The following is a 14,463-nucleotide window of genomic DNA, read 5'->3' on the forward strand; positions in this document are numbered from 1 at the left end:
GCAAGTACTGCGCACTGAAGAGGTGCTTTGTCCAATCTGGGGACTGTGCTTTTCGAGTGAATAGAAGCGGTTCCGTTTGCCGTATTTATGGTAGATTGGCAGGCGCCTAAAATTACCCTGCGACAATAACAACGTAACTCAGGTTATCAAAGCACCTTGCGTTAGGTTAGTGTCAGCTGACACCGTATTGATATTACGTAGTTTCCGGGTGGTGCTGGCAGGGCACGTCATTTAACTGTGTGTTTTGCTCATCCTGTAACATTGTTTATAGCATATAAGCAAATAATTTTCTGCCTCTGAAGAAACAGTTTTAACCCTCGCCCGTATTGGTGTTTTTCCAGCCGCGAACGTGTAAGGGGGGTCCGTTGGACCCCCCTCCCCCTTGCCGTTTCGCCCCTGATCGAGCTAGAGCTTCGCGGAAAAAAGAGCGTGTTGCCCGTGACAAGAGGAAGCCGAAGATACCCAATTTTAAGGTCCTAGGTTGCATTGGTTGACCTTCCGGGTCAGGTCAATGACCCAAAAGTCGGGAAAATCGGGACCTGTTAGAATGTCGTAAAGTGTGGCTGCTATGGGGTTTTTCGGGGTCCTGATCACGAATATCATGTTAGTTTTGATCACAGATGATGTCGTCATGCATTTAGGCCAGGTCGGGTCAGGTCAGGTCAGGTCAACCAGTAGGGGTCCTGCCGGGTATTCGTAGTAGGTGTCAACCGCCTCTGACAGCTTCGTAACATGTTACGAAGGCACTAAAACTACTTCGTAAACGTTCATATGGTTGTTAAATTCGAATTCAGCTCCAAAAACTGACCTAGAAACATGTAAAACTCGAAAAAGTGAACCGAGGTCATCAAAGGTCAATGACCTGACCTGACCTTCAGGCTTCAGGTGACCTTGACACCCACCCTAATGCATGGGACCAACATCATTTCAGATGTTTGAACGCTTGAAACCACGAAAAGACTGCAAACGCGCTGCTAATGCGAGCCGACATACGCCGAATCGCGATTCCGGCCAAACATGGTCTCGAAAAGTAGGTCACAGGTCAAAGGTCATTTGGGTCAGGGTCATGAAATTTTCAGGGTAGGTGTTAAATTGATCAACTCGAGGGTACTGAAAGTTTCGTCGCGATCGGCCGCTTTTTACGCGAGTTATTCGCGAAAAACCGAGGGGGGGGGTCCGTTCGATCCCCCCCCCCCCCTATACGGGCGAGGGTTAAAGCATCGCTCACGCTGTAATTTTGCCAGAAATCACCTTGTTTTTCCATATCAGCTCAAATTGCACAATAATTTACTTAATTCACGACCTGTGACCGTAACATGTAGCTCTCTCCAAGGCAAATTGTTTTTGTATCAAGCTGGAAATGTGTTTCACGAGCTCACACGTTCTCTGAAAAGTGTGGGGCGATGGGCGACGTATCAATAACCCGGGTCATTGTGGCCGTCGCTGTTTTCCAATAGCCCCCGATCATCGATAAGGCCAGCGTGTCCGAAATCACAACCGGTACTGGGGGCTATTTCCGTCTGAATAGCCCGCTGATCGATCCTTACTGCAGCCGCGGCCCGGTACCGGACTCCGGGGGGCTCGGAGCGGGGGGGGGGGGTACCGGATCTTAGTTGAGCTGTGACAGGTCAATCTCACGCTCCACTGGGGACAGGGTCTTGGCGCAGGTCAATGTAAGGTTTCTCTGGGGGCCTATTGGGGGAAATTCCGCGTCTACAAACGTTCATAAACACGTTGTCATTGTTTCACTGGACGGTAGGGCTTGGTGCATGTCATCTTCATATTCCAAATAGATTTTTACATTGATGCAGCTAAGTATGTAGGTTCAGCTTTGCGACACACCCGCCTGATTGAAATAGACCTTTCGGTTATTGATTATGTCGTCCTTCCGGAGTTTTGGAATTCCACGGTTATTTGGCTGCTCGATTTGCATGTCAGTAGAAACGAGAGTGCAGCGGAGCTTCATATTAAGCGTGATGGAATCTAGCGTTAGGGAGAAAAGACCATTGCTGTGTGAAGGACAATTGTTTCGAAGGAAACCCGTAACATTTGACGGTCATAAGATAGGCGATTAGAAGTCAAACCATCATTTGTTGTGCTGGGATAGCAAAAAAGTAGCTGTTCGGTTGCATTATGTAAGCTTGCCAGCACAAGCATGTGCTTAATCTGAATCATTTAATTTATTTGAGTGGTGCTGTCTTCATAAAGGAGCAGCTGGTAACAAGTTAGCACAAAGTGCAGTCCCTTGACAAGCCACATCACATTTCGATATTCAATATCCTGCGATGCTTGCCACTTCGTCGTTCTATAGACTTGTCTGATAGTTGTGTCGCTACATTTAACTGGCGAGTGCGAACCCTTGTAGTGTCTGGGGCACTGACGAGCACAGGTGTGGAACAAGTGAAGTGCGACCGATAGGCCGTACTTCACTAAATGGAACAGTCCCCGTAAGCCTATTTATTACACCAAACTAACTACCTAGGTAGAGTTCGGTTTCCTTTCCTTTGAATTCTCAGTATTTTGCCTAATTTGCCTTTCTCTTGCACCATATCCCGTATTCGAAAAACTACCTCGATGATTTCTCTAGAAATTCTCTTGAATAGTTACAGGTTCGCGTTAGGAGCTGGTGCAAGAGAAATTATCACCGTTGGACAGATCTCTTTTCTCTTGATATTGTCATGGATTACCATATTGTCAACGTGTGTTGATAACTTACAATGCATGTCGCTCTTGGCGCTCTTGGCGTTTCATCCATGTGACTAATGCGGCACCTTTACGTTCCACTGACTACTTTGGATAAGCCACCGGCTTCTGGAGCCAGTCGAGATAAAGCGGACTATTCATGCTCTGGACAAAAGAGAGTCGTTAATAACAGAAGATAGCCAGAGGACACTGGTGATTGATAGCTCAAAAGTATCTTTTCCTGAACCTTTGTGTCTCGTGTTTCAAAACCGGACACAACGCGGCACTCCTGGCCACCTGATAATGGTTGGCGGCTTAGAAAAAATGAATGCTGAAAACTGGGCCCGCCGTTGCATTCTCCGTCTCCGAATATTGCTCGCACGTTGACCGGCGTATCCGCCATTCTCGGTGGGCGTTTTCCCCGTAACCGATCGCCGCGGCTGATTGCGATTCTCGTTGGTCCTCCGAAGCAGCCGGTGGCTGTTTTCGCTCCGCTGTGGCGAATAGGCCGACCCGCATCCGACTAATGCCGGTGTTTGGTGTCGCTGCGTCGGAACTTTATGCGGCTGATAGCAGCCTGCATGGACTGTTATTGGAACCGTTTTTGCAACACTAGACGCTGTTTTTCATGCTGTGCGTCCCTATTCGATACTAGAGAGTGGAATAAAGTGGTACCCATTGAATGGAAATCGTTGCTCAAAAAGGGTTATTTTTCTTTAATGTGTGTTTGTCGGCTCAGTAATTTACCTGTCTTGGTATTTCTCTTACGGGGCTAAAATTGCATTTTTAGTTCATTGGTTCTGGAAAAGTGATTTTTCTATTAAGCCTTGCTTTGGATTTATCCGCTCTCAGTACCTGGTGTTTCAGGCAGAATACCCTTCGGAGGGGCCGTTGGGCTTACTTTTTTCGTGAAACTGTCTTTACTTTCCTTTTATGGTCAATTTATGGCTGTTTCGTAAGAAAGCTTCAGGCACTGTTATTTATTTCTTAGCTGTCCAGCGTCCACACTCGGCATTACGATGTAAAAACACGTCCAAAACCTCTTCGAGATATTTTACGGGCTGTATGGAACTTTTATGTCTGTTGAGTGACTCAACAGGCGATGTTTTCCTTTTTTTACAATTTCCTTGTTTATTTAGTGCTAAATGTTCGCTACAAAAACAAGAGACACATTTTTTTTGCCGTTTAGTTATTGATAGGATTTTCCGACACCTATTTTAATCAATGTGACCGCAGGTTGTTTGAAATGGACAAACACTATTACTTATTGTGTTTTGCCATTGTAAAGAGGATCGCAACGAAATCCGCTCCACCATGCCTTCAATCGCGAGTAATTAAACACCATAAATTTAGGTATGATTCGTAAATAGTCCGCATTTTACCGTGTAACACTTTACTGATTCGCTTCTTGTAGCTCTTACAGTTTAGTTCTTATAATGCTCCAGAAACTTCAATTTGAATATAATTCGTAAATCGTACCTATTGTGTACTTACATATGGAGAGCGTTCGGCGATTTCTTCCATTAACAAATGAAGAGATCATAGAACATAGTTGAACATTGACCACGTCTTCTATGGTTTCGTAACAAAACTTGGAATGTCCATTTTCAGTCTTGGTCCCGGGTAATAAAATCCGGCCGGAGAGCCCAATTTCTGGCGCCAGATTTTGTAGCAAACTATTTGATTTTTTAGCGACAGGCTGCTAGACCATAATTATTGGGATGTGTAGTACACATTTTTGAATCTTTGGACTGCACAAACATAGACTTCAAAGATAAACGCCGGAGTATATATTTTTCCGGGAGAACAAAATGTTTTGGAACTGCCTGTGATGAAAGGGTCTTACATTCACCACTCACCCCTCGTCTATTCCGCAGCCCGGTGACGCGTGCCATCTTCTCTGCGTCGGACCTGCCGCTGCTGAAGCACCAGATGGACGACAACCAGCGCATCGAGCCCGAGTGGTACATCCCCATCCTGCCCATGATTCTGGTCAACGGCGCGGACGGCATCGGCACCGGCTGGATGACCAAGATCCCCAACTACAACCCGAGGGAGATTGTCGAGAACCTGCGCCGCATGATGCGAGGGGACGACCCGCAGCCCATGGTGAGAGGTAGGGGGGAGAGAGAGAGAGAGAGAGAGAGAGAGAGAGAGAGAGAGAGAGAGAGAGAGAGAGAGAGAGAGAGAGAGAGAGAGAGAGAGAGAGAGAGAGAGAGAGAGAGAGAGAGAGAGAGAGAGAGAGAGAGAGAGAGAGAGAGAGAGAGAGAGAGAGAGAGAGAGAGAGAGAGAGAGAGAGAGAGAGAGAGAGAGAGAGAGAGAGGAGCAGCTAATTCAAACATTGCTTCTAATCTGATTATGTGGATGATGCATCTGCGGGAACCACTGAATACAAACCATAGGCAGACAAGTTAGGTCGATCTACATTTTCAGCTCTTCACGTAAACTCTAGTTGCGCTCGGTGAGAGTGGCTGTAGTATAGATAATAGAGTTGTAATAAGAACGTGGGCAGCGACCGTCAGGCAAAGGTGAGCAGATAGATAGATATTTGCGCGATCAGGGTGCGGTCGCACTGCTCAGGTGGATACGACGCGGTGTTTATTAACGACAGCAAGGAAATATTGCCGGGCCGGGGCGAAACAACAAGCGAGCGTGTCCGTCTTATTGCAATTCGCTGCTCAATATATCACTAGAATTGTCCCAGTGGCATGTAAGGCATTTATGGGATTTCCTGCGTTTCTGAATGTCAGGTACTGTTGGTCCAATTTTACGCCAATATCGTAGCAGATTCGCTGTTCCCTTGGCGACACTGCCCTACCACAGTACTATATAGCCACATTTTTCCTCAGTACTGACCTTCCCGACTGTCTTTTCATACATTGGGGCTGACGCGTTGCCTCGACTGTCGCTCCGTCATAGAATGACAGCGAACAGAGCACGATCAAAGTGTCTCCAGGTCACAGCGAGCGCCATCCGACCCGCACCGCCTAACCAAATTAGAATACCTGCATCTTGTCGCCTCTCGGAATTCGGGGCGGCATTTCTCGGGGAAGTGGCGGAACGGCAACGACTAAGCCTCTTATCTAACGTGCTGTCGCATTGTGAGCCTCCTGCCCCCCCCCCCCCCCCGTCAGCCTCGCCCCTCCGCCCCTCCCCGTGTCCGTTCCCCAGGGATAGGGGGCTCCGGGATGCGTGCATACGTAATGGGGTCACACGCATACACGCACCTACGTATCCACACACGCATACGCCTCTACGCTCGCACGAATACATACACAGCAATCTCCGGTTGGGTGAGCGTGTGTCATTCCTTCGCAAGTGAGGGAAGGGAGACGGCGGCTACCCTTCGTCATCATGCGTGTCGTCTCTGTCCGAGGCGGTATGAAACCTTGCATATTAATGGGGGCCGCGTGTGGCCGGGGCGGCGTCAGCTGCGTTATTCAGGCGCTATACATATGTGTGGACGCTGAGGTATTCATTGCGGTCGGGTGGTGGTATCACCTGACTCTGCCGAGTGGGCGATGGGCGCACAGCGGCGGCGCCCGGCGGGACGTGAACAGCCTCCGTGACGTTTTCCGACCGGTGAATGGCGGCCAAAAGGAGCCGGGGAGCCCCAGTGGAGCTGATTTCCTCCCATGCTGCTTCATACTGCCATATGCTGCCCACCGGCGCCTCAGACATCGTTCCATGGACACGCGGAATCTGAATCAGTGATTGTGGATTTACCACCTCAATAGAGCTAGTTGCTGATATATGCAAAAGGAGTGAGAGGACACGCGTTGATAAAAGTTATTCCAGTGACCTTTGTAAGCAACAGAAGTCGAAAATTTATTGGACGCAAATTTGATAATCCGTATCACAAGCGCCCATTTCATGGAATCGGGGTCACTGGCGAGACCAATATAGTTCTGCCAGGCATATGTGCGCGGCGCGTCAGCTAATATCCACACCTGTTTGGGGAGGCGGAGGTGATATGTCTGTGCGCTTGTGTGTGCGAAGAACACACGGGAGCTCATCATCTACGAGGTCATGGAAATATGGAGACGGAACTGGCACCTGTTACCATACACCAGCTACTCATCCGCCACCTGAGTAGGATATAGGGCGGCACTGTTGGCTTTCCTTCAGGTGCGCGATATAGAAAGTAAGGGTGTCGTGATCATTTATCCTCTATCCATGATGTGCAAGCTGTGGATGCCCTGGGAACGTGATGGTTGCCCGTAATTTCACATGAACTTTGGAAAATTGAGTACTCACCGCACTAAGTGCTGTCGGTGGCTGTCATGAGTGGGCTGGGCTGTGTTATCGACGTTCGCTATGGCTATACGATGCAACTATTTACAATAGGATTGAGCTGTGGAGTTGACGTTTGGACAAATCTGCAATATTTCAAGTGGCATAAACGGAAAAATTCAGTGCTCATGCACTCGGTTTTATATTCATGCATTTTGCACCTATCAATTTCCTCGGGCTGTGTTTCTATGCATGCTTTATAAAACACTGCCATCTGCACTGAACTCATCCGGGGCATAAACATAAGTTATTTTCTCAAGAGCCCTATCAAAAGGATTCTACTGCCCCGTATTATCGACTTAGCAAAGACAGAGTTACGCGTAAAGACGGTGCTTTCCGTTAATTCGGGGCACCGTCCGGCGGAAGCAGAGCGGCAGCACGAGAAACGCGTCATATGCTTTTTTACGTCTCATCATCATAAACAAATGAACAAAATGCAACAGCACGTCTTTTAGCGCAGAATGGGCCCCACTGTCTTCATCGTTTTTACATTGCAGCCTCGTTATTTGCTCAGAGATATTCTGAGAGAGTTAAGTTGATGTTCACGTTTCTTTATTTTTAATTTAATACATTTAAGTGTCCGCCAACTCTGTTACAGCCAGGGTATTGAAAGACGTGCGACGTGATTTCTGTCTTCGTTCTGTAAGACACGGAAGGAATAAAGCGCATGTAAAATCGCAGTCATCCCATAGATTGTCCTGCAAGCGTACGTTCGCATACTCTGCTTTGGAAATAGTCGGTGTGATGCTTCTGACAGAAGTCATAAACACCTGTAACAAAGCGGCAGGATCTTCACATGTCCTCTCCCACCCACAGAAACCATGGTTCAAGAACTTCCGCGGCGAGATTCTGGAGGCCTCGCCGCAGCACTACATCATGAGCGGCGAGATATCGGTGCTGTCGCCGACCCAGGTGGAGATCACCGAGCTTCCTGTGAAGACGTGGACGCAGCCCTACAAGGAGTTCCTTAGCCAGCTGCTCAACCCAGAGAAGGGCAACCCCATGATCAGGTGAGGGCTGACAGGGGGATAGAGGGGAGATGCTGTGGCTTGTGGGGTGTTTCGTCAGTCGGTTTTCAAGTCCGAGCTGCGATACTTGTCAGAAATACTTCTCAAGCCATGTATCAGGTGATTTGGTTGTTCCAATCGTGTATGTGCCACTTCAGTGCGTCTTGTGCATTGCTTGCGGATTATAGTCAAAGCCATAGAGAACAGCTATATTTACATACCTGTCCTTGGTTTACTGACATTTAAATATGGTAAAGGCCTTTGTCACACTGGTCTGTCATTTGTTGAGATACGATTCCTAAAATACGGACAAACTTTTTTCTGAATGTGAACGCTCTGATCTCATCGCCGAAGTTTATATAATTCAGCACTCAACCAGCTATCCGTATTCCGTAACCTTGAAAGAGGTTTCCAAGTGAATTGAAGACTTTGATCTTAGCCTTTGGCCAGACTGTTAGAAGTCTAGCAAGTTTTGATTGAATTCTGCCAAGCCATACAAAAAATATCCGTGCAGTGAACGGTTATTTTTAGGCATTTGCCAAGGAAACAGGTTGGTGCATATCTCCATCATATCTCCACATTCCGTTGCTCGAGTATTATGTGGACCAAGACCGTGAGGCTTTCATATTCGGCACGAAAAGTTGCCAGCTGTCTCTCAGAACTAACAAAAAACTTCTCGTGTTTGTGGTTGGAAGTTTTAGCCTCGATTCTTCATCACGCATTCTGCTGTCAAACACGCTTGTGGTTTTCTTTTGATTAACTGTAAAGCTCACTAGTTTCTGTCATATTTGATTTGGTCGTAATACGGGTCCAACTCGGACCCTTAAATATGCTGTTAACCATGACCATGATTTGCTGTATTTTTTTTAGCACTTCAATGTTTTGGTCGTAATCTTTGCGTTGTTTGCCTTTTCACCCAGCTCATTTTCAACTCATCTGTGGCGCTTTGTCGCGAGTTGATTTGACGTATACGCCAGCGCGACGTGCGGCGGCTGATGGCGGCCAATGTTGGCGCAGCGGTGACATATGCGCCACTGCCACCATCCAGCGATGCCTGTCATTTCTATTCAGCCGGCTGGCGTTCTCTGCTCTGTTCGACCGCCCCGGCCGGCGCCGACAGGCCGGGACGTGGAGCGCCTGCCGGTGACGGCAAGATTTAGCTAGCAATCTCCGGCCGGCCGGCACGTGATTCCTAGCAGAGATTTGCCCATGGACGCGGCCGTCTCGAGACGTCATGCCTGCAGAGTGCACATTGGCGTCAGTCGGGAATTAGGGAGCGCGGGGCCGGCGGTCTTCATTGAAAGGTGACGGACGGCCGCCGATGTGCGCCGCATTGGCCGCGCGGCTGGCAGTGAGGGTGTGTGACGCCGAGTCGCCGCCAGCTGACGGTTAATCAGGGCCGGCGGCGACTGTATGGCTGCGGCGGCGAGTCTGGCGCACCTTTTTACCTTGCCACCATTCACACCTCGGTCCCTGGGAGCGGGCCGGTGACTGGTATTGGAGCCGTCACCGGCACCGTAGGAGAGGGGGTGTGGGAGAGGGAGAGGGGGGTCTGGCCGGCACTGGACAGTGGACAGCCGTGGGGGATGGATGACGTTCAGTCTGTGGACCTGTGGATAGGAAATAGGAATCCTATCCGGCGCCGCAGGATATGGAGAGAGGGAGAGGGGTTGTTCGTCTAGTTTACTGCACAAGAGAGTGGTTAAGTCTGTGGGTCTGACGAGCACTTGAAGATGCATTGACGAGCGAAGTCCTTGACTCGACCAACGCCGAAGAGGAGAGACGTGGCCTGTGAGTTGTGACATGTGTCGGTGGTCAGTGCTGAATCTGATGGGAAGGGAAGCGGTCTGGTCTGTACAACGGCCTCACTGAGTCGCCGGCCCATTCGGTCCAACGCTTCAGTAAAAGACAGTAGCGATGTGGTGTAAACTCATGCTATATACTGTTTCCAATGCAGTCTGGCCCATCGGAAAACTTATTTCGTCAGCATGTCCTAGAGCTGCAATGAAATCGATGATGATGATTTGGTGTTTTAGGGCGCACCAGCAACGAGGCTATATGGCGCCCATACCAATGAAATCAATGCCCGAGAAGTTGCAGATAGGTCGAATGATATTCAATGATCAGTGGATCACTCTTTTATGGAGTCCTTTGTGGAATAGATATCATTAGAAAGGATACACTAATTTTATTATATTTGTATCATTCGTACTAGCAGCTATACCCGCTCTCGTTATCCCGGTCGGTAATGAGTACAGGGTGTCCCAAAAGTTCGTTCTCACATTATGTTTGCATGTGAAACAGAGTACATTGCGTTTTGATATGTTTATGACCCCTCAATGTGCTCCCCATTTAATAGGCAAACACATGAATACATGCAGCGGCATGCCAACCGGCATGTTTGGCTGCATAGCAGGCTTTAAGTTAACCCAGACTGACTTGACATGCGCCGTGAGCTCCTCGAGGCTGGAACAGCGCTACGCTTCGACGAGCCTCAATTTCAGCATAACCAACTTTTTTTTTTGAAATTTTGATCCGATGAAGTGCCTGGCATGTGATCTTGCCACAAACGCCTGTCACAGTCTCCTTGCACCGCTTTTAAGCTTTGCTTGACCTGTGCACTGATGCACTGTCTTGCCTGAAGGTGGGCCTACGACCTCCCGGATGCCATTTTCTCCTCTATAAATGTGTTCATACTCGCGGTTCGAGTTCAGCTTGAGGGCTGAAAATCCTCCTAGATGTTCTTGGAAAAGCATTCTGCTTCCCAAAACCGTTTCGGGGTTGTCACTTGCAGCTTGGTCAACTCCAGAAAGTCTATAATCCCACAACACAGTGACCCTGGCCTTTTGCATAGGAGCATAACGGGACGAAACGGAGGCCTCCTCCTTCGCCCTTATGGGGTTGTTTTCGGGTTTGGACGGGTGTTTCATCTCGAACGTGGACTAGTTAGTCCAGATGACCTGGTTGATGTCATCAGCCCTCTAGTTTTGTTTAGCCTAAGGCATAACGAAACTCATGTTTGGCCATTTTAAGACGTTTTTGACTGTTTTGTGCCCTCCGGTAAGCAAAGCTTAAGTCACCTTGAGTTATGTTCCCCGAAAGAACACTCTTAAACAGCTGGTAATCCATCCTGAAAAGTCTGCTTACCAACTTTCTAACCCGTTGACCTTTTTGACAGCCACTTTGGCGCCACACAGTTTTGGCCACTTGGCTCACTCCTGAGGGCTGACTGGAAAGATGATAAACTTGCAGTGATTGACTCCCGACAAATCATCGGCGTCACTTGCTGACTGTGCGTCCAGTTAGCGATCGACATTGGCTGCAGACTGGTAGACCTCAATCACCCTCAATCGTCGCGAATAGTCACGTGCTGACTAAATACTGAGACGTACCCGTATCAGAGACCTCTATGTTGCGGCGTTAGCCGTCTCTGTAGGAAGCGGACTCTCTAGCAAAAACTATTTTGTCTACAGAAATTAGGTACTGTGGAGCATATTTCTACTAGCCATGGCAACCACGTAAGCTTAATTACGAACCAATTTCAGCGTGCCTTTAAGCAAGAGAGCCTAAAAACGTAAAATTTAGGTGAGAACGAACTTTTGGGACACCCTGTAGGTATTTCTGGAGTTCCATTGTCGACTACATCAGCTGCCGCTGCTTATCTGTCGCCCATTGGTTGGTGTGGACTAAGAACAGACCCCACATGACCGCGCACTCGCTCCGGGGTCTATCTGATCACGCGCCGTCGGCCGTGTATGTATAGGTAGCATCTCAGACTCATCTACCATAGTCAGACTGTCCACGCCGGACCGCCGCCTCCCTCACTAACAAGACGCGGCTAACAGTTGCCCCCGGCCGCTGCTGGTTGGTCGCCGCTCTGACCCGCAGCGCCTCAGGCAGGATGGGGGTCGGCGCGTGCCCCAGACCAACTATACCCGCGCTCCTAGGAGAATGCCCGTCGGCTGCTTGTCTTTCTCTGTGGGTTGGAAGTTGGGAGCTCTGTGGCTCCTGTGCAGACTGAAGAACCCACTCTGAGAACAAACACAGAAAGCTCGGAGCTCGCCGGTTATATTATAGACTCAGCCGGAGGATGCGATTCATCGTTGCCCCACTCTCCCTCGGACACGGGATCCGTCTGGTCTGCCGGCTCACAGCGGCCACCCACCGCGAATCATCCCCGCGGCCTCTGCCCGCGGACATAGCACAGCCCTGAAGCGCGACTCCTTCCGTGAAAAGACCGACGAGACAGATTATCAGATAAAGCTTCGTCGGCGCACAGGATGTGCCCCAGGTGATCGGGTTTGAGGATGACGAGGTGCACACTGCCTCTCTGTTGTCGTGTTATGAGGAACCCTCACAGAGACGGTCGTTTATATTTACCGTCTGGTCGACGTGACTTCCTCACTGGGTCTCGTCCAATTCCTGATGTGAAAATAGCTCGTAAAAATTGTGACTCGTGGCCCAGCCGCGGTTGGCATTTTGTTTGATGGAAACAAGGTGCCGTGGTGTCGATGGCTTTGTATATTTTCTCTGTCTGTCCCACCGCACATCACACCTGTAATTTGACAGACGGGGGTGTAAGGTCGTAAGGAGAGCCGCCCAGAGGGACGTGTCACGGATGGAAGGTGGGGTGGACTTAAAACCGCGTCCCAGTCGCGTATGTTGGTGATTGTTAGGCCCAGGGAATGCACGGCCACATTGGCGGAGGTTTATGTTTGATGTCAGCGTATGGGTTCTCTTTGAAAAGTACCAGGGCAGGTGTACACTTACAGAATAGTAGTGTTGTGAATATTAAGTAATTCCGCCATTCAACGAAACCAGTGGAGAATTGCAACATTCTGAAACTTTCGCTTTCATAATGGTATTGCATTTTGTGTAGGCAAAAAGAGGCAAGCCCCACGTCTAAGTTTAATTAAATGGAGAAATATAACGTCCCGTACTGCGTGTTTTGTGTGTCAAACGTCGAACGATGTGCGGTGCGGTAACCTCAGTGGACTTCTGTGGCGTCGCTTTGCTTTTATGTTCCTTGAGCGTGTGAAGTCCTCGCTAGTTTGTTTGGCTGAACGCAACCCTAGTGCTTGTAGACATTGATGTTAATTTGCCGAGGAACACGTTTTACTCTTGCTGAATAGTCTACCTTTGATTGCATATGCTACTCATTGCGGATAAGTTGAGTTAATATATATCGTTTTTGCCCTTCACGAACTATGATCCAAGTAATTTATCTCGTATATCGTCGCATCTGTAGCGTGTATAGGACTGAGGAACAGCTGAGTTCCGTGATCTCTGCTCGCTCTCGGCACCATATTGACGCTCTTGCAGCGTTGTTTAGCGATACTTATATTCGCATCCGAGCGCCGTGAAGTGGCCTAAAAGTAATCAGAGTGTCTCAGAGCGGCAGTCGACCGCCCTCGGGGCTCCGTTTTTATCGATGGCCCGCGACAAAGCCGGCTGCAGGGCGGGACGCGGCTGTAATTCACAGTAATGAGCCGGCCTGTGTGCTCGTCGGTCGCTCCCGTGCCGGTGTCCCGGGGATGTGAGGGAGGCGTGAGAGTGTCCCGCCCGCCGGCGTCTGCTCAAGGATATGGGTGTGGGCGGCCCGAACCAGCTCTGTGCTGCAGTGACAGTTGGCCTTCGCGCTCTGCTTTCGGCTTAATTATTATATTATCGCTGCAAGTAGCAGATGGACTACACTAGCAGGCGTCCTCAAAATTTCAAATGTCCTCACCATCGCAGAAAGAAGTTTTCATATGCGTGAACTTAACAGGGAACTTCAGCATTAGACAATGTAGACCAAAATATACCCGTGTTTTAACTTTACTGTTTTACAGTTCTGAGAATATTTATATTGCTCCATTCGGTCCACAAGCCACGTATGCAAATAACATGTTAAACAAATAACAAAGCGGCAAGACCGGTAGATCTGCAGCAATTGATACCGGTTCAGTGAATTTAGCTCTTTTATTGTTACTTAGTAAACAAAGTTTTAATTTGAATGTCCGCTTCTGAATTCCTTAGATCCTTTATTAGCTGGCCAGGCTGTAAACACTTCGTGGAAACGGCAGAATCTCATTCATCTGCTTAGATAGCTTCTTGTGGGTCCAGTCGTTTTTCACTGTGAATAAGCAGGACACGCATTTTTGTGCTACTATAACACCATCAGTAGCTTCGATGGTAGACGGTTGAGTTGAGGTCTGAGGAATATCTTTGTCAGCATTTTCGCTAGCGTTACATTTGTGTGACATGCTAACGGGCTGTGAAAATTGGCAGTGAAATGAAAATTGTTTGTGTCCGGTTTCTTTTCTTCCCTCCTTATGTCTGTTTTGACTACCCCTTACCACACCGGCCACTATATTCCGTAATATCCGTCCGTGCTCGCTGCGGGTTCGACCCACGTCGCTGCATTTCTGCCGATCGCCCTGATAATTCAACTACTCCCGGCTGGGAGCCGGTGTCGTTTAGTCCCGCCCCGTTCGACTGT

The 14,463-nt window shown here is 48.9% G+C and overlaps 1 protein-coding gene across 2 annotated transcripts in view; it reads left to right on the forward strand.

The window, feature by feature from the left end:
* LOC122386602 (DNA topoisomerase 2-alpha-like) overlaps nucleotides 1-14,463 on the forward strand; it is an 87,171-nt gene that overhangs the window by 18,797 nt on the left and 53,911 nt on the right. For both annotated transcript variants that reach the window (XM_043375937.1, XM_043375938.1), the window contains exons 15-16: nucleotides 4,560-4,791; nucleotides 7,792-7,985. In XM_043375937.1, coding sequence (XP_043231872.1) covers nucleotides 4,560-4,791; nucleotides 7,792-7,985 — 426 coding nt within the window. The remainder of the gene's footprint in view (nucleotides 1-4,559; nucleotides 4,792-7,791; nucleotides 7,986-14,463) is intronic.

The sequence above is a fragment of the Amphibalanus amphitrite genome, unplaced genomic scaffold, assembly GCF_019059575.1.
Source record: "Amphibalanus amphitrite isolate SeventyFive unplaced genomic scaffold, NRLGWU_Aamphi_draft 000257F_arrow, whole genome shotgun sequence".
NCBI classification, from domain to species: domain Eukaryota; kingdom Metazoa; phylum Arthropoda; class Thecostraca; order Balanomorpha; family Balanidae; genus Amphibalanus; species Amphibalanus amphitrite.